Source organism: Lepidochelys olivacea (assembly GCF_965140295.1).
Source record: "Lepidochelys olivacea isolate rLepOli2 genome assembly, chromosome: 9".
Taxonomy (NCBI): Eukaryota; Metazoa; Chordata; order Testudines; family Cheloniidae; genus Lepidochelys; species Lepidochelys olivacea.
This window is the reverse complement of record NC_140419.1, coordinates 100,339,080-100,363,984: the sequence shown is the minus strand read 5'-3', so window position 1 is coordinate 100,363,984 and position 24,905 is coordinate 100,339,080. Positions and strand designations below refer to the sequence as shown.

At 41.2% G+C, this 24,905-nt stretch overlaps 1 protein-coding gene across 3 annotated transcripts in view; it reads left to right on the top strand.

Moving 5' to 3' along the window:
- Nucleotides 1–24,905, top strand: part of IL13RA1 (interleukin 13 receptor subunit alpha 1) — a 30,930-nt gene that overhangs the window by 4,175 nt on the left and 1,850 nt on the right. For 2 of the 3 annotated variants that reach the window (XM_084639109.1, XM_084639111.1), the window contains exons 2-10: nucleotides 4,896–5,053; nucleotides 6,925–7,060; nucleotides 10,339–10,459; nucleotides 12,655–12,836; nucleotides 14,385–14,536; nucleotides 16,397–16,532; nucleotides 17,470–17,566; nucleotides 18,506–18,590; nucleotides 20,363–24,000. In XM_084639109.1, the coding sequence (XP_084495235.1) occupies nucleotides 4,896–5,053; nucleotides 6,925–7,060; nucleotides 10,339–10,459; nucleotides 12,655–12,836; nucleotides 14,385–14,536; nucleotides 16,397–16,532; nucleotides 17,470–17,566; nucleotides 18,506–18,590; nucleotides 20,363–20,509 (1,214 nt within the window). In that variant the 3' untranslated portion in view covers nucleotides 20,510–24,000. The other variant, XM_084639110.1, reaches the window with a different exon arrangement.

Sequence of the window (24,905 nt, the reverse complement as noted above, 5' to 3'; positions counted from 1 at the left end):
TATCTTGCAAACACAATTTCAGCTTCAGGCAGTGTGAAATACTTGTGTGTGAATTTAAAATACCTAAAATTAAGCTTTACTAAAAGGAAAGCTGTAGAATTTTAAAAGGAGTGTCTATTAAAGTTCTTAGCTTGGAATTATTTAAAGACACCTTGGGGTGCCCCCCCAAAAAACATGCCTCCTGTGCTGGTTGCAGTTTATTAGGGGCTTAATTCTGCAAATACTTCAAGATGTGATACTACTGTAGAAAGTCATATTGAAAGACTTAACTAGAACTACTAATTGATTTAGTGAGATCACACTCAGTAGTGAATGTTTTCAGAATAGGGCCCGAATAGGGCATGTCTGCTACCTTCTTGTGGCATCCCCCATAAGCAGTGCAAAGGGAAAAGAAAGCAAACAAAACGTGGAACAGGCTAACGTTGTAAGCCACATTCAGCCTGAAAGGGCCATTTTCCAATGGGGTCCCTTTCAGGGCCAGCACCGCAAACCCTAGCACTAGGGTCGGTTCTCAAGATGCTGTGTTCCAATATTGAGGGGATATCAACAGCAAAGTTACAAACTCCACCTACATACAAACCTTGAAGCACATGTAATTTTGCTTCAGGAGATGCACTCTACCACTGATGTGCAAGTTTCAGTTCCAGGCTACACTGTCATGGCTCATCACCATTGCAGTCAGTATGGAAGTATGGGAAAATCACCTTTTCATCTTCCAGGCAAATGCCTCCAGTGGTCAAAGAGCAGAAAGTATTTGAAGCTTTTCTGAAATCTCAGCATCTGCTGTCCTTGACCACCACAGGCTTGCTGACATTAACAACAAACAGTTTACAGAAGGCCTGATGGAATTTTCAGAAAGCTTGGTGGGAGGTTTTTCAAGCAGAACTAGATACATTTATAAGCAAACTGGCCCCCGCACCCGGGATCCCTAGGGAGGGCTCTGTCCACCATTACAGATTTTTTTTTTCTGAGAACCCCCGATACATTTCACGAACCTCCAAGTGTTCATAAACCCCAGTTTGGGAACCACTGCTCTACATAAGATCGAAGGATCACTCAGCCAGGACACACACGCTCTGGCCACTTCCCTTGGTCAGTGGAGACTTCCAGTGAATGAGTCTAAGATGGCAGCCCCAACCTTCCAGCTGAAGGATCGCCTGGCTAACCAACCCCTTGCAGTCTGTGGTGAGGCTCGCCCCCTCCCTTTCCAGCCAGTTCTCACTTATTTAGGAGCTGGCAGCCTGAGCTCCGTGACCATGACTTCCTGGCGGAACAAGTTTAAGCTTTGTTGTAGTTGTGCATTGTTTGCCTGGACTGCTCAAGACCCGAATGCTTGTGGGAGGAACTCTTTATTGAGTTGGCTTCTTAAATACTTTCATGCTGATTCACGTCTGGTACTCCTGGATGAAACATGTAGGAGGCTTAATCCAAGTGATATGAGCTACAGAAATGAAATCTTGGAAGAGTGTTGCCGTTTTCATAATGTAATAAAATTAATAATGATAAATAATGTAATAATTGTGTGTAATAAGCAGGGTGGATTTGATTTAAATCACTAGTCAGGAAGACTCGATTTAATCATGGATTTCTACTTAAAAGTGCATTCTTGTTGGTGGTTATAACCTCAATACATATTCTTCATAACTCAGAGACAGATGTAGGTTTCATTCTTAAAAGGTACACACTATACATTTTAAAGTGATTTTATTTTGAAAACTTTTCAGATTAGTTTTACAGCTGTATCAGAAAATGAAGGATTGTTTGGTTATTTCATTTACCAAAGTTAATTGAAGCAGATATTTATGAAGTCACTGGAAGGTGAACTATCTCCAATTCAACAGATTAATCATTAATATTTGGAGGATTTTCTTGCCATGCTGCATTAGGAGGAGAACATCACCAAACCGACATTTAAATTGTTTTATTTAACTAAAACAACAACATTATGTATTCTGGATTTTTTTCTTCAACAGCAAACCTACAATATTTTAACAAAACAAGGATATGAATTTTTGAATTTAGTTAAGCGTTCAAGTTTTTTAAAATCAGGTTTGTCTTTGTTAAAATTGTTAACTAAAATAGTTAAATGAAATTTTTTAAAAAAAACAAAACAAAAATTAAATAGACTACGTCAGCCAGGTCAACGTGAGAAACTTAAAATATTGGCTTCTGCAGCTAACAGTCGTCTTCACCTTCATTTTCCTGTTTGTTCATAATCTGGCAAAGAAAAACAAGCTCTCCTGCTTTTTCAGGCCCAAACGATTTCTCAATTTGGAATGAATTCGTCCAAAGGAAGAAAATAGTCTTTCTACACCTGCAGAAGAAGCTACTGCTGTTAAAAGTGAGATTATCACGTCAACAGTCTCTGAATCCAAGTGCTTGAGTGACTTCCACCAGTTCAATGGTGTGACTTTCTTCAAAACGTCATCAGCAAACATATATTTCTTGAATGGTTCTTATTCCGAAACTGGGTCTCTTTTATGGCCTGCTGCTATTATAGGTTTTTCCCTTCTAGTGAGAGAATGTTATGGTAGATCTCAAATCAATGGAGGCTACACTCAAGACTTCTGGAATATGCTGCTCAAACAGTTTCACTTTTGTTTCTACTGCATGTCCCTCTCTTCTTACATTTATCTCTTCTCCTTATCTAGATCTATTCCATCCCCAACAATCTTCTATTCATTGAACTTTCTGAAACTTTGCACTTTTAGGGAGAGATAAGGGAGTGACTCTGTACACAAATTTGCAGAGGGACAATAGGGTTGAGGTCTGTTGTTTCTCACCTCTATATATTTATTTATTTTAAAACATTTTTGCTGTTAACAGGCACGTTATCTCTGGAGACAAATCCACAGTTTGAGAACAGCAAAACTAAGCATCTCTGATGGTATCTTCTAGACTGAGCACTAAGTCCCATTGGGTAGATATAAAGATTAACCTAAATAATCTATACAGAAGCCTCTGGAACCTCATAAAATGGGGTCTGTAATCCATGAACTATTGGAACTCATTTACAAAACTTTTTTCTTAAACGTTACATGAATATATTGTCTCATACTATAGAATTAAAATTTATAATCCCAATTCCATGATGAGATATCTTGGAGCTAAAATGTATCTTTATCTTTAGATAGGTTTTTTCCTCCAAAAGCATTTTATCAAAAAAATCTGATATAAATTAAAAAAATCGGATTTTTTTATTGATTTTTATCCATCGTGGTAATAGGCGTGTCATAAAAAAACAAATTATTTCCAAGATCACTGCTTCCATAATTTATGCTCAGGTAAGGGAGGAAATCCCTGGAAATATTCATTTTTAGGAGGGGGTTTACGAGATTCGATATTTTCGTGAAAGGGGTTCATGGGTGGTTAATGTTTGGGAATCACTCTTCTGAGGGGTAGTAGTGTGCTACTAGCCTATGCCAGCAGTAAATTATTTCTTATTGCACCCTGGTCCTACCTATTGTGCACTTGAGTTAAAGATCAGGTGAATCCATGGAAGGTAAAGTTTTTTATGCCCTCTTACTCACTAAGGTGTGTGTAAAGTCCAAGCCACAATCTACCCCAAAGGTTGTAATTTGAAAGACTAATTTTTTTAAATTAAAACTACTGGATTATGTCTCTAAACACAAAATAGGTTCTGTTAATACACACAACTTTGTTCTGAAGCACTTAGGGTTACTACAAACTCACAAAAGCCTCCAAATAAAAACTTCAGCCACCTACCAGGACATATTCTCTGTTCCTTTGCCTGCAATCGCATCCCTTGTTACCGTAACTATTGTATGCCACACACTGCAGTCTTAACGTTGTCTCCCCTTCTGCCTTTGTGTACCCAGCACTTTCCCAGATTAATTTGTCCCATACTAGTAATTGTGGATGTTTGGTGTCGTAGTTGGTTATGTTGGGAGACAGTGACTTGGCAAAGGGTTGTTTGTAGAAGAGCATGTAGGCTAGCATCTCGAAGGGGTAGAATGAAGGTAACTGTGCTATATGGTAGTTTTAGGTGAAGGAGTAGAGGATATGTACTGTTAGGTAGCGTCACTTTTGTTTCTTCGCTTTTGTAGACTTGTTAGGCATGTATTTTTGTAGCAACCTTAATTGCTTCATAATAACATCTTTGTGTCATTGCCTGTGCTTTTGTTTAATCCGATGGCTGGATGTGGGATGGGCAGACCTGTGAGGGTAAGGACAGAGAATAGTTCATCTGTCAGCCTCTGTGCAAACACTTTCGCATCAGCAGCCATCCATAAGCCCTTTGCTGATGCCAAATAAAATCTGACCAAAAAATGTAATTCCTGATGGAGAAGGTTTTGTATGCACCTGCCGACCCAGTCAGCCAGTATGATTTGGGGAAGTAAGAGGAAGCATTGATTGGGCAAATATTTCAGTTGTGTTGCTTTACAGTCAGTGTGAACCACTGTAAAGACAGGATTTTTTTTAATCAAATGACTTTTTAAAAATAAATATAAAAATATACTGGGTTTTATTTATCCTTTATTTTAGGAGGGTTGTGAAACTGAAGCAGATTTACATTTTAAATCATTGTAATATAAACCTCTTAGGATTTCAGCTTCATTACATGAAACTTAAAACATTTTCTGACCAGCTTTAATTTTTTATTTTCCACAGAGTTGACTTTACTTCTTTATTTTTGGGGGGAAGAGGGGGTCAAAATGTGAGAGTTTCCAGCTGAAAACTTGATTTTCATTTTTTGACCAGAAAGGGTGGGTTCTTTTTCAAGATAACTGTCAGCTTTTGATGGAACATTTCATTTAATTAAAATGAAATTTCTGTCGAAATAGTCCTAATGGAAAATTTTTCGCCAGTGTTAATTGAATTACTTAGAGCACCCATGAAGTATTTATTTAGAACTTTTTCCTTTGCTTTTATAGGAAGAAAAGTTCTCCCACCTCCATCCAACCTGCATTATTCATTTGGCCAGCTCTGTAAACTGAAATGGACATGGAATCCCCCAGAGGGCATGAACAGTGGCTGTGATCTAGAATATTGCAGTGAAATTTTGATTAATGGCATCCCACAAGAAAACAGAGTACGTTTTGTTGTTGTTTTTGTTTTGTTTTTTGTTTTTCCCCCAGCTCTTTGAATTCCACAATATTCCAGTAAATGTTTATCCTTACAATGAAAGGAAATAAAATTACCTGGAGCTGTTCTTAGATGTTATACACTTCATAATGGATCTACATACTTGGGGGTCGTTTGCAGGGCTTTGCGAATAACTAGTTTAGATTTGGTGGCCAAACGAGGGGGTAAAAATTATCTTGACTTTACCAGAAACAAACCAAAAATTTTGACAAAACAATTAAAAAAAATTATTGATGGATTTTTACCTTTTTTTAATAAAATGGAAGTAAATTTTGAAATGAAAAGTTTAATTTGAAAATATTACTTTTTTTAATTCGAAACAATATATTGACTTTTTAGAGTCTTTTTCACAGAAATAATTTGGTGAAATCAACACAGTTACAAAATATTTTGGTTTCAGAGTAGCAGCCGTGTTAGTCTGTATTCACAAAAAGAAAAGGAGTACTTGTGGCACCTTAGAGACCAACAAATTTATTTGAGCATAAGCTTTCGTGAGCTATGGCTCACTTCATCGGCTGCATTCAGTGGAAAATATGAAGTGAGCTGTAGCTCACAAAAGCTTATGCTCAAATAAAAATATTTTGGTTGACCCAAGTATACGCTTTTTGGTGTGTGGGGGGGGGGAGAAATTAAAGAGGGTTTGATCTGAAAAAAATCTCACCTGTTGCAGTTATGATGTCATGACGGGTTGTGGAATATTCAGAGCTCAAAAGCAGTAGCCAGCCTCGTTCTTGAGCAGGGTACTTTAGTAGTAATTCACAGACAGCATAATAGAAAAGACTCATGCATCCATTAAATTAAGTATTCTTTTTAAAGGTACTTTTAACCAATACATACCAAACTTGTCTTCATCTTCAAGCTACACAAAACTGGGTTTCCTGAAAGGGTCCTGTACCCTGACTCTGAACCCCTCAAAGTGGGCTCCGAGTCCAGAAGAGAGACATCAGTCGTCATCTTAGGTTAGATAGTCATATACTTCCAAATTATAACAAACTTTACTTTTTTCCTGAACTGCCCCCAAGTGACTGTGTCTTGGATGCAGTTAAACTTGATATGATGCAAGTCCTCCAGGCCCGGAGAGGATGCCTCATGGAGACACTCTGTGATTACTGAACGTTATTGCTGAACATTATTGCTGTGACAGCTGCCAAGTCCAGGATATCCTGGTCTTTTTAAGGGAAAGCAGTTCATAAATTTGTTTTGTGGCTACAGTTTTGCGTTCTGATCTGCTGTATTTGGAATGTTAATGGCTGTTTGACTCCCTACCTGTTCAATGATTGTTTGCTTATATGCATGTTTTTTTCTGTTGTTACTCTGGTATGGGCTTTGAGTGCTTTTTTCCTTCTGTTAATGTTTTGTGTGACTATGGAGTGGTGAAAGGTGCTGGATTGACCTCCCTGTATTTTTTAAGTCCTCTGTTTAGACAGAGGTAGTGTAAACTTCATGACTTTGCCTTATCAGATCTGGAAGAATGCCCGTAGGAAGAAAAGTCTCCTCCATACTCCATTTTGGATCTCTGTAGGTTGCCAGTCAGTCCATGTCCATGGGGAATTGGTTCAGACTATGACACTCTCTCTCTTCTTGAGTGGTATGTTTGAGTATGCCTGCCGAGAGATCATCACCTTTTGTTTTTGCTGAATGGCTGTTCATTGCTTTTGGTTTGGATTTTTAAGCATCCTCTTTGTTCCTTTCGTTCTAGAACTGGGTGTGAGCCTTTTGATTTGTTCTAATATGTTTTTACATTAACTATGGTTTCCCTTGTACTTTGTGTGTTTACTATATTTGGGCATTTTAAAGTTTTTTTTTCTTTAAATTTAGGAATGGAGTAGGAATCTTTTTCGTGAGGAAGATGTATCCTTGAATGAGGAGGCTCATTTCAGAGTGAGAAGTGAATGCAAATCTGATAATACAAGTGAACCAAGCAACTGGGTGGAGATTTCTACTCCACCAAAAGGTACCCATTCTAAAACCTAGCCTTGAGCATGTTACCTTCTTTATATCTGATGAAATACACAACTTTTTTTGCTTTCTGAGATGTAGTACAAGAAAGCTGAATCTTTAGAAAAATAAAACTCAGTTAAAATCTTAAATTAGCTGAAAGTGTCTGTATTTTTGCACATCCCAATACACTTTAAAAGTGAACTGTACAGTTCTCACCTGCCAGGACATTAGTTCAGGATTGTTTGTTGTTTATATTATTAGCTCTTACAGGAGAAACAGAAAATCCTGAACACCAATCCTAGCAGGTAAGTAAGATAGCAAATTAGAGAGACAAGGTGGGTGAGGGAATGTCTTTTGTTGGAACCACTTCTGTTGGTGAGAGAGACAAGATTTCTGGTTTACGCAAGCTTTACTCAAAAGCTTGTCTAAACTTGAAAGCTTGTGTCTCACCAACAGAAGTGGTTCCAATAAACTGTATTCCCTCATCTCCTTGTCTCACTAATATCCTGGGACCAACACAGGTACAAGAATACTCCATACAACTGGGAAATAATTGTCATATGTTTTAGTTCTTAAAGTGTGTGTGCCTCTGTAATATTGAAACCTACCCTGTGTGCCCTGCTAATAAATTTGATTCTTATATTCTCCTCATTTTTTAAAAGATGAATTCAGAGATGAGAAGTTTAAGTGATTGGGCCAGGGGAGAATAGCTAAGGGAAACACATTTTCTGGGTAGTGTCAGGGACGAGACAGGTGTATGGAGGACTGATCAGTAATAGGCCACAGGGCAGAGTCCAGTTGCTTGGGAGTAGAGAGAGCTGCAGGGAGAAGTGGGCAGGAAAGCAAGTGACAGTAATGGAAGCAAAAAAAGCAGGACAACTGGAAAGAAAAGTAAAGTTGCGGTGAGACACTGAGATGTGGAAGCTTTCACTGATTAAAGGGAGGCCGTGTCCTAGGAGTACTGTGTATCCTTTGGTCTAAGGACTGTTCTGATGCACCCCAGGGGTGGACCATTAGGAGTGAGTGAGCTAAACAGACTTTTGTTTTTAAAAAGCTATCTGCATAGACATCTGTCACCTTATGAACTAAACACAATTTTAATTTTCCTGTAATAAACCTTCAAGTAGTCGCTTCCGCAGAAGAAACAAGTTTAGGAGCAGAAGTGAGGTTGAAGGCTGGGCTCTTTATGGAAGTAACATATATGTGTAGTGCCTGAGGATTATTGTGGTGTTACCAGATATATTTATTTCTTCTCTAAGATGTAATCTGTTAATACAGTGTGAGACAGCAGTGGATGGAAGGAAATGAAGAAATTAAATTTAAAAAAAGAAACTCTTCAACCTTTGCAATTTTGCCACTTTTTGTGTGAGTGACATGAAATTAAATATGAAGAACCTGATTCTATAGCTGTTGTACCCACCATGGGATATCCTGTTAACATCCCAACTCATGGTGGCTATGTAATCATTTGTTTCTACCATTCTGTCACTTGTTTCCTAGTATTTTAAATACCGTCGAGGTATCTTGGAGGTACAGTAGTCATGATTAAAACTTGACTTTGACTCACTTTTGCCACTGAATAGTATTTTAGAGACAGTTTATTTCCATATTCAAAGTACATGAAAATAACACTGATACCCCAGTAACTGTGGGTGAGCACTGATGGTTTCTAATGGCTGCAGCTGTCATGCAGTTCATGGCTTTGCAACAGTGTTCCTTTGACTGTCAAGGATTTTAACTAACCCTAAAGCACCTGCATTTTATTGGAATATGACTTCCCTGTTTCACCATCTCATTCTATCTGTAAAATTATTGTTCACACTAGTTCAGATTAAATGAAAGCAACAGCTTAGGCTTTTCTGGGTCACTTGTGTTTAGAAGGAGCCTTGCACAGGTTCAGGAATGCCATGCTGTACAAGTGAGTGACTTTCACTTGCTGACTAATGAGGGCATTCACTGTAGCCTGAGAAGCCCATTGTGACAGGTTGGATCACAGAACCCCCACTTGGTAACTGCCAACTGATGTGCCAAAGCTATTTCTGCTCCTGCTTTCCCTGCCAGCTTGGGACTCCAGCACCCTGTCTTGATGAGCCAGACACGCCAGTCTGCTCCAACCCAGAGCAAGGGTCTGAACCACGTGCCCCAAAGCTGCAGACTTAATTGAAAGCAACTTAAGAAGTGTTCCTGTCTTTAACACTCACATGTGCAACTCCCAATGGGGTCCAAACTCCAAATCCGTTTTACCCTGTATAAAGCTTATACAGGGTAAACTCATTAATTGTTCGCCCTCTATAGAGAGAGATGCACAGCTGTTTGCCCCCCCTTCCCAGGTATTAATACATACTCTGGATTAATTAATAAGTAAAACGTGATTTTATTAAATCCAAAAAGTAGGATTCAAGTGGTTCCAAGTAGTGACAGAGAGAACAAAGTGAATTATCAAGCAAAATAAAATAAAACACGCAAGTCTAAGTCTAGTACAGTAATAAAACTGAATACAGATAAAGTCTCACTCTCAGATGTTTCAATAAGTTTCTTTCACAGACTGGACGCCTTCCTAGTCTGGGCACAATCCTTTCCCCAGGTACAGCCCTTGTTTCAGCTCAGGTGGTAGCTAGGGGATTTCTCATGATGGCCGCCCATTTGTTCTGTTCCACCCACTTATATATCTTTTGCATAAGGCAGGAATCCTTTGTCCCTCTGGGTTCCCACCCCGCTTTCTCAATGGAAAAGTACCAGGTTAAAGATGGATTCCAGTTCAGGTGACATGATCACATGTCACTGTAAGACATCATTACCCACTTGCCAGCACACAAGTATACAGGAAGTCTTACAAGTAAAACAGAGCCATCTACAGTCAATTGTCCTGGTTAATGGGAGCCTTCAAGATTCCAAACCAACATTAATGGCCCACACTTTGCATAATTACAATAGGCCCCCAGAGTTATATTTCATATTTCTAGTTTCAGATACAAGAGTGATACATTTATACAAATAGGATGACCACACTCAGTAGATTATAAGCTTTGTAATGATACCTTACAAGAGACCTTTTGCATGGAGCATATTCCAGTTACATTATATTCATACTCATTAGCATATTTTCATAAAATCGTATAGAGTGCAACGTCACACCCGCACTCTGCCTTTCAAGTGGGATAGTGGAAGGTGAACAATGTCAACTGCTAAGATATTCACTAAACAATGGGAGGGTGCTCTGATATTTGGGAAAGAAAAGCACTTACTGGTAGAAAAAAATCTTTCTAAAAAGCCTTTGAACTTGCATTCCAGGTGCTGCAGGCACTGCTGCTGTTGGCATAAATTGCACTTGGTACAACTTAGAGTACATGGTCTGTACTTGGCTTCCTGGACAGAATGCAAGTGCTGGTACCAACTACACTCTGTACTACTGGTTTGTATCGATTGGTGGTTTGTTTTTTGTTTGTTCGGTTTTTTTCCCCTGCTTTAAAAGTACTCTGCATACCTCTGACTTAATAATAATAAGAATAATTAATAATAAAAATATTATTTTTATTACCCGTTGCCCTGAAGGATCCCAAAGCTCTAATATAGAGACTAGAACTGTGAGTCCCATCTAGCATGCTGGCTCTTTAGAGCTGATTTGCTTATATGAAGCATTTGGCCTGCCCCAGAAACTCATTTTTTAAAAAAATTTATCTGTTGGTTTTATCTTCCATCTTTAAGAAACTGATTTATTCCTGGAAGTTATGGAGTAGGATGCCACCTTAACATCTCCAACTCACTTGCCAACTGTCTTCCATAAATAGTCTTCTGTTACAAGACAACAGAGTTGTGGAGAGAGAGAATTTGGCACGGATATTTATATACACTAACCAGTGCGCACACCCCTATATTGATGTCTTTCCTGAAATTTTAGACTTCATTAGTTTCTGCAGAGATATAAAGAGACTTTTTTTGAAAGCTTTCAAAGTTCTTTTTAGTTTTAAATTTACATTACATCTTACTTTCTGTTGACTACATAAAAAAGTTGTCTTTCTCACTCTAATGGTAGATACTAAAATTACTAAGTTTTCTGCAAATGTATTTGGACAGCAAATACCAGGATGTTTGTTACTTGTTAAGCTAAACACAGGGAGAAATGACCTTTTCACTGTCCAAAACTATTCACCTCAACCCCTTCTTGCATGTAGCAGTGGTAACCTAGCCCTGGTTCTAATTGGAAAAAAGAATTTAAATTTCTAGTGGACTATGCACCTTCTTGGAGTAGCATTTTACACCCCTCTCCTGGAATCCTTTCCTGCCCAACCCATGCTGGGATCATGGATGAATGTGAATATAAGGCCTCTCAGCTGCCTGGGTTGTTGGCATTAGCTGGCAACAAATTCCCACCAGTCCAGAGTGGTATTAGCTGGAATAGAGTCCAGCTGGAAGGAATGAGTACAATATTGAGATATCTTTGTACTCAAATTTTCCTGAAAATTCAGGGGTGGTTGAAGGTGGTAGGCACTCAACAGGGAGGTGGATAGTGTGGGGTGGGACGGAGTTGGGGGCCTGAAGGTGCATATGTGAGAGGGACTGCAACAGCTTCCCCACCTCCTACACATGGGGGCAGGCAGCATGGAAACTGCACTCCTGTTGTGGTGCCAGAGACAGAGTTTTCCTTCCCTGCTGGGGGGGCGGGGGGCAGGAGGGAAGACATCTACAGCAGCAGTACCCCAGCTCCTGTGGAAGAGCCAGGAGGTCCCTGCTGTGCTTGCGTCCATAGGGTAAGGTGGGGAAACAAGGAGGAAGGTGTGCAGGTGGCCGTAGTTCTCTTGGGCAGCTGGGGAGGGTGGGTAATTAGTAGCGTGGGTGGCATGGGAGGGACTCTTGACTGGATTAGCCAAACCCTGGGTGACTCTATAAAAGTGGTCCCCAAATTGTGGGGCCCGTCCTCTTAAGGGGGTGAGGAGGAACATTTGGGGGTGCACAGCAGGGCCCAGGCCAGCCCCGTGGGGGTGGGGAAGGGAGAGGCACCCTGCCCTTGGCCACCAGCCCCTGACCACAGTCTCTGCTCCTGACCATGGCTCCGGGGGGGCATGGGCAGATTACATTAGGAGTAAGGGGGTCGTGACTGAAAAAGCTTGGGGACCTCTCCCCTATAACTGCTAGTAAATTACAGGAGTAGGACTCGCTACTTTCCATCATTGAGTGGACTAACTTCCCTTTTTGGGGTGGGGGAATGTCAAAAGGAATCAATCAGAGGTGGAATTCTTTTTCCCTGGGGATGTTTGCCCTCCTGGAAAAAACTATTTTGAACTAATATTTTTTTAAACATTTTAAAATATAGTATAGAGGTAGCAGAGTTGTCTGTCATGCTTTGAGTTAAAGGGCCCAAGACTTGCTTCTGTTTTGCTGCAGCTTTGTACAGAAAAATCAGTGTGTTTCATGCTTTGGCATTCCTTGAAGTATGAGTGAAATGACACCCTGTGTGTTCAGTCTAATCCCGTCTCTTATTGCTCTAACCTAACCGTCATGCAATGCCCACTTTGACAATCTTGTAAAGCCGATTTAAAAGCACATGTAACCATTGGTGCCCTGGTGTTTGAAGTTAAAATGTGGTATGTTTACATTTTATTCTTGTAGGTATGACGGCCTGGGAAATAACCAGCAGTGCCAGAATTATATCTATGGAGATAACTTTGGATGTAATTTCAGTCTTTCCATCCAAAATTCCACAGATGTGTATCCAACTATCAGTATTTTGATCAGAGACAACTCGGAGGAAATTAGGCCTGTCTGTGCAAACAGAAATCCAACAACAATTGGTAGGTTTAAAAGATTATGTAACTTTGCAAAGAGTGTTAGGTTTAAATATCAGTCAAAGAAAAGGGTATGGAATTTGTTTTGATTATGTATTGTTCCGTGCAAAAAGGAACAGCTGGTTTAACCTGACAAGAATACACCCAGGATACATATCTGTATGTATTCTAACAAGAACATTATGTAATGTTCATAAATTGTGCATGAACACTCAAGATTCTCTTGTAATAGGCTGATCATCTTATCCAGATTAAATTGCATCAGTGATGCCTCCGGATGAAACTCAGCACAAAACCACTTTACGCTAGCCTAAGATCTGGCCCTTCATCTACAGGAATGGCCCCACTATATTCCCTGCATGTTAATCATCCTAGATGTCTCAGGTCTTCTGGGAGTTGGGGATAGGAGAGTGGATCTGGATAGCATTGGAGCCAATTAAATCCATTCTCTTCAATCTTGAATCCAAAGTTTTGTATTCCCCTGGATATGAGTCACCGGCACTTAGTGAGAACAGCAGATGCATCTGGTCAGCTATCAGCTTGCAATTGAGACTTCTTGCAGGTACCAGATTTTTGCAGTAATAGTGGGAGATTTTTAGGGTATTTTTGCCCTTGGGTGTGTTATCATTCACCTAAACTACACAGCCCCTTGTCGTTAAGGATCCTGGTCTTTCAACCTTCTTGCCAGTCTGTGGCATTTGAAAATTGTCAGGGACCTAGGATTTGTACACAGCTTCCTCTAAATTTATTGTCAAGTAGTCAGTTATTTTTGACAAATGAAGGGCACTTTTTGGTGTATCTTAGGCCACACTCTCTAATGTTGGAACTCTGTGGCTAATCATAGCTCTATGTGGTGTGATGACTAGCTTCTGAGAGGCTCTATTCTATTCAGCATGTTGCTTCTTGGCAGAATATTCTTATTAGTTTGACTTCCTGGTGTGAGAAATTACACTGTATTTTGAAATTCCAAGGACTTGACATTACTGAGTAGTGGTTTAACTTACACAATTTTTGAGCCTGCCATCTCACAGTCATGTTCAAATTTCCTAATAATAAAAGCATCATTTTAGTGGTTGGCTTGTCTTTAACATGTTAGCAAATGCTACCATGTAAACGGAACTTCTGGAGCATGGCCATCCATGCTCCAGACAATAAGACTAGTGCAGAACGATACAATGATTGCATCTTATCTGCTACTTACTTTTTCATGAGATTTGATTTGGGAATTCATCAGAAGTGTTGTTGATCCTGATACAGGGTGACCAGACAGCAAGTGTGGAAAAATCGGGGCAAGGTTAGGGGTAATAGGTGCCTACGTAAGACACAGCCTGAAATACTGTGACTCTCCCTATAAAATTGGGGCATCTGGTCACCCTGTCCTAATATTGAATCTGTCAAGCTCTTCCCTTACTTTTCACTGTCCTAATTGCTGTGCGTGCATTATGCCTTATACTGCTGTATCTAGTGACTCTTTCTTTTTAACTGGTATGGACTTTAATCATATTAAATGTCAAAATAAACTTAGTTCAAAAATTTGGATTTTTTCTATTTCAGTAAAACCTGGACCTCCAAGGATTGTAACGGCATCAGTGATCAAAGATGAAATGCACATAGAATGGCAAAACCCAGGCACCTTTCCACCACATTGCTTAGTATACCAAGTAGAGCTTAAAGACAGCAAATCGGGCTCTGTTCAGCAACATGATGTAACTTTTTTTCCATTAATTGTTTACAATGGCACTGAAATTTGTTGCATGTGTTTTTTTTTTTAATATCTTCTTCAAACTGTTCAATGCAACACTTGAGTTGCTATTAAGAGCTATAATTGTATGCAGAGCAGAAATGTGTACGTTTTATTAACTTACTTGAAACTGCATATGTGGACATAACTGGTTTTCCTCTCATGAAATGTGGTTCAGTAATATGACCATGCATTGAAACTAATGCCAGTTTTCTGAGTCTCTTGCCTTAGCTACCCATTTACCATAGCAAAGGCTTGGTATGTACGTAATGTACTCTGCAAAACAGGTACACTTCTGAACGGGGTAATAGCTCTTCAGAAACATACAGCACAACTACATTACCCTATGGTCTGTCTCCCAGTCAGATCCTCATATTCATGTACTCTGGTTTTGTGACTTGATTACCACAAAGAAAATGAACATGCTGATTTGTGGTTCTGTGCGTGTAGTAAGCAAGGAGATTTGAGGGTAAGGGAAAGGGGGAAATAATCACACACACAAACCAATACAATTGCACTGATATCAATGTGTGGGTGTGTACTTGCTTGTGTATGCCTGTATCTGAGTAACCGAACTAGGTGTGCCATTAAATCAGTAAGGAAAACAGCTTAGTATGCTAGGTTTCAGAGTAGCAGCCGTGTTAGTCTGTATTCGCAAAAAGAAAAAGGACTTGTGGCACCTTAGAGACTAACCAATTTATTTGAGCATAAGCTTTCGTGAGCTACAGCTCACTTCATTAGTATGCTATCTACTAGTTTCAATGCTTTGTAACTTGGCAAAGCAAGAGTCCTTTCCTGAGGACTGTGTACACAATAAGTTATAAACAAAACTGGATGGTCCACACACTAAAAAAGGCACTAGATGAATTTGTTCAGTCTTCCCTTTTATTTCTCCCATAGGAAAAATGAGAGAAATGGATGCGGTTCTCAAACTTCGTTGTACCGTGACCCCCTCAGATAACAAAAATTACTACACCACCCCAGAATGGGGACTGAAGCCTGAGCCCGGTGGGGGAGGGCAGAGCCCGAGCCTCACCACCCCAGGTGGGGTGCCAAGGCTGAAGCCCAAGGGCTTCAGCCCCAGGCAGTAGGCCTGTAACCTACCTGAGCCTCGCTGCCCAGGGTGCAAGTCAAAGCCTGAGCCATGCCACCCTGGGCTGAAACCCTCAGGCTTCAGCTTCGGTTCTGGGCAGTGGGGTTCAGGCTTTGGCCCAGGGCCCCAGCAAGTCTAATACCAGCCCTGGTGACCCCATTAAAATGGGGTCACAACCCCCTTTGGAGTCCTGACTCTCAGTTTGAGAACCACTGAGATTGGGCATTTGTCCTAACTTCCATGGAGAATTTGGTCCTTTGGGCTCAGAATAAACATGAAGGTTCTCAAGCATTTCACTTCTCACAGGGATAGGGGCAGACTCTGGTGTAGGGAAAGCTTGGGCAGCAATTCTGCCGTCCTGATAGATGGAGGGGAAGGCAGTAGAACTCATGCAGGTATTTGGGGGAGCTTGTAGACCACCACTCCAGGCCATTCAGCCTCAGTTTAACCTTTGATGCTAACACTGGGGTCAGCTAGTTTGAACCCTGATTTCTGAATGACCTTGCTTCGGCAGTTTGGATAATTGTTTAAGGCCAATACATACTGTGGAAATCTAAATTCCTTATCTTTTACCCTTTTATTTTATGGAGTTCAAAAATACAAAAGGCAAATGGGGCTTCAGTCAAAACATTCAGTTTGATTATGTTAAAGCTACACAATGAAACCAGTTTGCAAATGTCATGTATCCTGTCACAAGAAATAAGTAAATATCTTTAATTTCTTTATTTTAAGATTAAAGGCTACACTGAAGCTTGGTTTCCCAGTGTTCATCCTAACAATGTGTACGTCGTCAAAGTGAGAGCAAGGGTTGAAGGAACATGTTACAGCAGCAATCGCTGGAGCGACTGGAGTGAGGAGAAGAGCATTGGTAAGAACACTCTTTCTTTGAACTGATCTGAATTTTTTTTCTAACTTCAACTTCCAGTCATTAGCCCTCTTATGCTTTTGTCTGCTAGATTAAAGGGCCCCAGAATTGTCAGATTCTTTCTACCTGTGTAGGTACTTACAGCTATGACCAAGTTCCCTCTCTCTTAACACTTCAGTATCTCCGGGTCACTCGATTACAGTCCTAAAAGTTGCAATATTACAACAAAAAAACTTCAAAAACAGACTCCAAGGAGAGACTGCTGAATTGGAATTAATTTGCAAACTGGACACCATTAACTTAGGCTTGAAGAAAGACTGGGAGTGGATGGGTCATTACACAAAGTAAAACTATTTCCCCATGTTTGTTTTTTCCCCCCTACTGTTCCTCACACATTCTTGTCAACTGCTGAAAATGGCCCACCTTGATTATCACTGCAAAAGGTCCCGTCCCCCCGCCACTCTCCTGCTGGTAATAGCTCACCTTACCTGATCACTCTCGTTATGGTAACACCCGTTGTTTCATGTTCTCTGTGTATATAAATCTCCCCACTGTATTTTCCACTGCATGCATCCGATGAAGTGAGCTGTAGCTCACGAAAGGTTATGCTCAAATAAATGTGTTAGTCTCTAAGGTGCCACAAATACTCCTTTTTTCTTTTTGAGGATACAGACTAACACAGTTGCTACTCTGAAATCTTTGAAGATCGTTAGCTTTACTACGTGAATTTTCATAGCTGTTGCTGTTTTTCATCTGTCACATTTTGAAAAGTTAGTGGTCACTTTCATTGCTCACAAAAGCATTTGTGAATTTGTAAGTTGGAATATTCTTAGGAGTCTATCATGTAGCCTGAAAAGAAGTGTTTGCATTAAACGTTTTCATTATTCCTGAAGCACTTTGCTCTCTAAATTCTTTGGGATTTTTTTGTTTTGTTTTCCAGGTGAAAACACAGACTTCACATTCTATATTGTTTTAATACTCACTGTTCCATTAACAGTAGCAGTCGCTACTATAATTCTACTAGTGTACCTGAAAAGGTAAATATCCATACCGCTTTTATATTAAAATCTGTTACTGACTGACTTGACTTTTAGAGTTACATTGCAGTCAGTCTCTGCTTTAGTTTACCTTTCATGTGTAGTATGTATGTTTTGACAGTGGTTATCTTCCCTTTATACCTCTGTGTACACAATTAATATGGAGGTGCCAATCAGAGCTCTAGAGTTGACTTTGAGTTGAGGTTTTTTATGGAACAAATATGTTCTGGTTGCAGTAACACTGTGTGTAGTTTATCTCCCTAAAAAAAAAGGAAGTTCCTCTCACTCAATGGTTGCAAATGCAGTAGGTGCACACTTGCAGCTCCCATTGACTTCCGGGGGAGTTGCTCAGAGATATCCAAAGACATAGGCGCCGACTTCCACTGTTCCTGGTGGGTGCTCAAACCCCCACCCCACCCGCCCCTGGCCCTGCCCCCGCCCCCATTCCACCCCCTTCACCCAAATCCCCGCCTTTGCCCCACCTCTTTTCCCCCTCCTCCCCTGAGCACATGCTTCCCCCCCTCCCTTCTGAAAAGTCCTAAGTGCCGCCAAACAGCTCTTTGGCAGCGGGAAGCACTGGGAGGTAGGCGGAGGAGCGGGAACGCGGCGAGGCTCGTTGGGGGGGAGGGGAGCTTGGCTGCCGGTGGGTGCAGAGCACCCACTAATTTTTCCCTGTGGGTGCTCCAGCCCCAGAGCACCCGCGGAGTCGGCACCTATGTCCAAAGACAAAATTGGGCCTGTATGTACAACTCCTTTTCCATTCATTATTGGGAATGAAGGTGGAGGTGGAGAGAACAGGGCATGGTCTGGGAGGACAAAAGATGGTCAGAGAAGACAGAGTCCAGCTGACTTTCACTATAACATTCTAAATGCAACTTTGAAATGTTCTTCCTTTGGTTAATTGTTTTCATCGAACACTTTTATTTCTCTATTCTAAAGGCTCAAGATACTAATTTATCCACAAATTCCTGACCCTAGAAAAATTATTAAACGCATGTTTGGAGAGCAAATTGAGGACTTCCAGGTTAGTATCTGCCTGTTTGCTGTGAAGTGATCTCTCAGAATTAAGTCGTCTCTACATTCCCACCTCCTATATTAGTATTTTGCCTTTACATAATCTAAAAGAATTTTAAAGAGAATTTTACACTATATATAGACCAAGTAAAGACCATGAGAATTATACAAAAACAAGTACAGTCTAAACCCAAGAGTTTCATGTCCTCAGTTAAGTTTTTTTCTTAAGCAGTGTAAACTTTTTCCCACTCACTAATTTACTAAATGCCATTATGCTATTCAACAGAGCTTGTGCTTTCTCTTCCAGTTCCATGAAATGGTTCTCTTTGCAACTCAATTAAGCTGCTTTTCCAATCTCCCAGTCTTGAGTAGCCCTACAGAGACTCACAAAGAATTGGTGTATGGGGTTAATTACGTGCTACTGTGAAGTCACAGGCACTTTGCACCTTTGCAATTGTTATCCTGGTTATGCTACATTTAATTGTGTTTAAATCCCTTTTTCTCTCCTCAAATCTCTGGGCCAATCCAGACACCGCTTGTAGTTCCTTCCTGCCAGCAAAGAGAGCACATTGAACCTTTCTGGTGAGGCCATTCCCAGTTTATAGAGCAGCTATTGGTTCACCACAGTGAATTGTCTCTGTCTTCTGCATCTGGAAAATAAACTGTCCTTGACAGTTTTATAGAGGACTAAAGAAGGATTAAGAAGGTCTCTTCCTGGAGCCCTTGTAGGACTAGGACACCCTGGGCTGAACAGCTTCCACTGAGGGAAGTACTGGTGGGCTCTGGTTCCCAAGGGGTTTCAGATGACTCTGTACAGCCATGGTCTCCAAACCTTTTGGCACGCACCGCCGATGGAAGAAGACCTGCCGCAGGCGCGCTGCCAACGGAAGAAGACCGGAAGACCTGCTGCAGGTGGGCCGCCAGAGGGGAACACCAGCCTTGGACTTGCAGAGCTGCCGCCGAAGGAAAAAAAACAGTGGAGTGCCATTAGGAGGGCTCCTGCTGCTGCACACCCCCGAGGATCCTCTCGCGCCCCAGTTTGGAGACCACTGCTCTACAGGAAAGACAGGATCAAGTAGAGGAGAGAGCTTCTTCCTCCTGCAGCCTCTCAAGTGGGAGGGAGTTTGGGCAGTGTGAACCCAAGAAGCCCCACTCCCCATAGTGATGGGCAGGCTAGATACTCCCAGTGTAACTCAGCCCAGTGTGGAAGGCTACGTTCAGGCTCGATGCCAGCTCCCCCTGGGTCCAGGCTACAGCATCCAGTGATCACTGAGCCTCTTCTAATGGTGGTTCTAGTTCTACCAGTGTTAGACCTACTGCAATGTTCCTCCCTATCACTATTCCCCAGCTGCCTTCTTCCCTTCTTCCGATCCCAGCAACAACGGCCTCCCACCTGTATGAGCTCAATGTCCATGGGGAGAATGGGGAACACACCGCATGTGCAGTTTGGCAGCATTGTGGGACCCAGTCCTGACCTCTGGAATGTCCCGCTTGCATGCCTGCCCCTCTCAGATAAGCAGCTGCAGCAGGGGGAGGTCTCCTGAGACTCTGGCCAACCCTTGGCACCAACCGAAGCCCCATCACTTTCCTAGGAGGAGCAACTGCACCCCCACACTCCCCCTCCATAGGACATGCTCTTGGTCCTGAGCTGCCTCTGCTTCACCCTCTGAGCTGAACACTGCATACCCTGTAAAGCTGACTATTACTGCTAACTAAAAGAGAGACCGAGCCCTGAGGACACTGAAGATCTTCTGTAAAATAATGTGTTGTATTCTCTTTCAGAGCTGTCCAGGGGATGACTTTTTGAATGTCCGTAAGCCAGCTATGGAAGAGGAAATCCACTATTTAGTTTGGATAGAGAATCCAGAGAGCTCCACATCTGATAATGAGGACCGAGAAAGACCTGCTTTACAAGTGAAAGCCTTGTGAGGAAGACTTCTTTGTTGCTCTTGTTTACCTCAGAGGATTTCTGAATATTGACAGTGACTTGTCTGCAAGGCAGACACCCACATTCCAAACAGCAAACACCTGCTGAAAACTCACCTCTCTGGTGACACTCGCAAGATAAAATGCTGACCGTTGCCACCTTCCATCTCTGCTAAAAATGCTACCCAGAGCCACCACAATATGCATGTACATAAACCATGCACTGGACCCACAGCAGTGCCCCTCCTTCTGCCTAAGCCCAGCTCTTCTGACTATGTGCCTTTCTTGCTTCTGCTCATGCCTCACATTTGGACTGTAAGCGGTTTGGAGCAGAAACTGGTTCTTCTGTGAAGCACCTTGCTCAGTTCGGTGAGAAGTAAAACAATAAACAACTTGTTTACAGCTTATCACTGCTAGAACATAGGAACTGCCAAGAGATTGGGTGGACCATTTAATCTGGCTTCCTGTCTCTGACAGTGGCCAATTCCAGAGGAAGGTGCCATAAATCTTCGAGAGTATTTATGGAATAACTACCTGTCTGTAAAGGAAGTTTTTTCCTAATGCCACCTGTTAGTGGCTGCTGAAACCAAAGAGGACCATTTATATCCTTTCTTTAAAATATATGTATATACACAAGTCTCCTAGCATAACAGTGGATGTTGTCACTAACCACACAAGTGTTTTTAATCCTTTTTGAATTCTACAAAGCTCTTGGCCTCTAATATCTTTTTGACGGTGAGTTTCATCAGTTAATTATGCTTTGTTTAAAAACCACTGCAGTCTCTCACTTGAAATGTGTAGCCTTTCAGCTGCTGGGACTGGTTCTCTCCATGTACCCCTGTATAACCTCCCATGCTGGGGAGAAGGTGAAAGCCCACTTCTTGGGAATAAGCCTCACTCTTCCCCCTGGTTAACATAGTGATCCTATTTTGTTCTTGGTTTTCTCCTCTGAGAACTTGAAAGCCATTTAACTTTCTGACTTTACTTCAGCCTGTCTCTGCTGATGGTATTTATCTTTAGTGATTGTACATCATAGACTTTAAGGTCAGAAGGGACCCTCATGATCACTAGTTGATTGTTCATAATATTCTCCTAAACTATGTTTGAGGTTGTTTTCGCCATGCTTTCCTGCTGTAAATTCTAAGCATAACCTAATGTGTGCTTTTATGCTTCAAATAGGGTTACTCCCTGGCCATTATTATGCCTCCTAAAGATGGGGAGAAAGAACTGCAGGAAAAAAATCATATCGGCTGGCCTTACGTGGTGGATTAGGGATTATCTCTCTCCTCTAAATCCCCTTGGCAGCCTCCACTACGAAGTACAGTCCAGTTAGCTGATAAGAGACCTAACTCTAAACAAATTGGAACAGGCCACCTCAAAAGTTTCATTGGAAGCCACTGGGACTGGAAGGGACCTCGTGGGTCAGTAAATCCAGACCCCTGCGAGCCCATGCAACCCTGTCAGATCATCCTCTTCATATATGTGTCAAGCCCCAAAACAAGGATGCAATCTCAGGGATTTTAATAAAAGGTACAGCAAAACGCTCAGCCTCTGGAAAACTCTAACATCAGCTAATAATAGGTTGTTGCAGAGGGAGAAGAGTTTTAAAGAATATCCTGTCCGTCAAATTCCCTTTCCAAGCTTCAACCCCCCTCCCCTCCCCCAAACATTCATTGTATATATTCTAAAGATATTCCCTTTACTTCTCAGATCTGACCATAGTTAGAATGATCTACCTCAACTAGAATGGTATTAGCTCTGGCATCACGGTGTGACTAGGAACATCAGACGACCGTGTAAGGGAGAGCAATCGATAGCTTTTCTGTAAAGGTTGGATTTTTTTCTTACCAATCAAGGAAGAAAATTATTGGCACTTTGCCACAAATTCTTTTGAGTTAGCTTCTGTGGTGTTTCTGGCAAAACTGAAGCTTATTAAAGAGAATAATTCTGTTTGGTTTTGTGTGTTTTTTAAGAAGTAGGGTAGTGCTAGGCCAAAAGGAACCTTTTAGTTTTTTTAAATGAAGAGATAAATGTAGGTCCTGATGAGGATGTTGTGAATAATTTTTTTGTTTCCTGGCTGAATAGTGAAGACAGTTCCCGGTAACAGAATGTTTTGTGTTTATTCCGTACCATACCACACCACAATGCAATGTGAGTACACTTGAATTGCTATTTTTTTCTTTGTCCATATGCCATTTTTTAGTAGACTTCTTGATAAGTTTGGGATTTTTTTTTTCAGCTTTTGTAATTATGTGAATCTTCTAACGTTTGTTTGTTTGTTTTCCTTTATTATAGTTAGTTGATTGTGATTTTGTTAAAAGGATGAATAAAAATATATTTGATTAACTGTTGCATTTCAGTTTAATTGAATAGCTTCCTTGTATTTTAATCAGAGGGTAAATCGAGAGACTGAAAAAATGGGAGCTGTTTAGTTTAGAGAGAAGATAAGTAAAAGGGGATGTGCTAGAGGAATGCAGAATGAAGGAAAAACGGCCATTCTCATTTACTATTTCTGGTGTAAACAAGCTAAGATAATGCAGAAGCTGGCATTTTTCACTTGGGTGTTCAGGCAAAAAGAGGGGATGTACAAAGAGCCTTAGCTATCGTCTTGTGTATTTCCATTTAAGTAGTCTGTAACTACGTCAGCATATACTGCTTCTCAGTAATACAATAGAATATCATACAGACACCTTCAAACTTCAATGTGTGTCACACTGTTGAGAAGATCAAGTAGGGTTTAAGATGTTGTTTTAAATCATAGGGGGTTTTTTATTACTGCCCCATATTAGCAGCAATTTGGGTCTCACGTTTTGTTACCAGGAACCTGTTAAAGTCTGATCATGTTTCTTCTTTAGGCAGAAAAAGCAAGTACGCAGTAGAGGTGAGAGGGAGAGAAAAGATTGAAAAGTAGGAAAATACAGCTTCTGTCTGATGCTTGCAGTTCCATAACTAGAAAACCACAGACACGTATCCACAACTGGGACCTGCAAATATTCTACCAGAAAATTAGGCTGCTTAGGGATTGACAAACCAAAAAACAAACTGGTCATAGCAAAATGTTGCAAGGTTAGATTTGTCCTCGCTGGCCAAGTTCAAATCTTCTCAGATGACCATGAGCAAGGCACACTGTCCGACAAGAGGGTGATGATAGGAACAGTAGCATCACTGTTTGGAATTCAGCCACCTTTTTGTAAACTAGCAAAGGAAAAGTTTCTGAAAGTTAGGAGTGACTGAAACCAAGGATTAGAAAAGAAGACACTAGTTTAAATGTAGCAGTTGTTGGAACTTTTATGATAACAAAAGTGACAGGCAGTGGGTATTGCAGGCTGGAAAGAAATGGGTACATAAAAGGAGCATCCTTTATAAGAAGTATAATTAGAGATTAAATAGATATCAACCTTTTGTTACCTTTAGAGCTCTGTGCACATGTGGCAACAGAATCCTGTACGGTTTTGAAATGTCGTCATCTGGCCCTCCCACAGGAATCCAGCCAGGTAAACACTGCTTCCTGTCACCTTGACGCTGATTTGAGATGAAATGGGGTCTCTTCTTGACACTAGCACAAGGTGGCAGTGCAGTTACTTTTCATTCACATTGCAGCTGGAGCTTCTACCCGCTTTCCAGTGCAGCTGACGCCCCCTTTCTCCTTGTGCAAAATGTTAAAAAGTGCCAAGAACTTTTTAAAAAGACAAGGAGGGCTTGTGGCACCTTAGAGACTAACCAATTTATTTGAGCACAAGCTTTCCTGAGCTACAGCTGTTACTCTGAAACCCGCCAAGAACTTTTTAGAAAATGTCATTTAGGCTGTCTTTAAAAGTGCACAGCTCCCTAGCTCTTTAAATGACAGGACAGTTGTGGACCCTGTTAATAAAAGTGCCTTTTTTCAAATTCGCTTTATCCACTTTGGAAGTGCATTAAGATTAAACCAAAAAAAAAGGAAATTCTTGCCCTGGATTAAGAGGGTCCATACACAGCGTTACTCCGGAATAGCTATCCTACTTTAGATTCACACCCTATTTTACACCAGAGTAACTTTCATGTAGAGACATTCCCCCCCAGAATAAAGGGAAATTTGAAAAGCACAGAGCTGTTAGTGCTTACTCATAACTAAGGAAATGACTAGGTCATGGAAGTCACAGATTCCATGACTTTACCGGAGCTCTGTGACTTCTTTGGCTTCAACTGTCCGTAGCTGCGGCTGGAGCTGGGGCTGTATGCCCAGGGCTGGGGCCATGCACAGCCTTGCAGCCGGAGTTGGGGCTATTCTCCTCCCCTCAGCCCCCATGGCAGCAGGGCTCAGGCTGTCATTACACACACACTCACACACCCCGATTATTTTTAGTAACAGTCACAGACCAGTCACTACTCCCATTAATTTTTGTTATTGTCTGTGACTGTT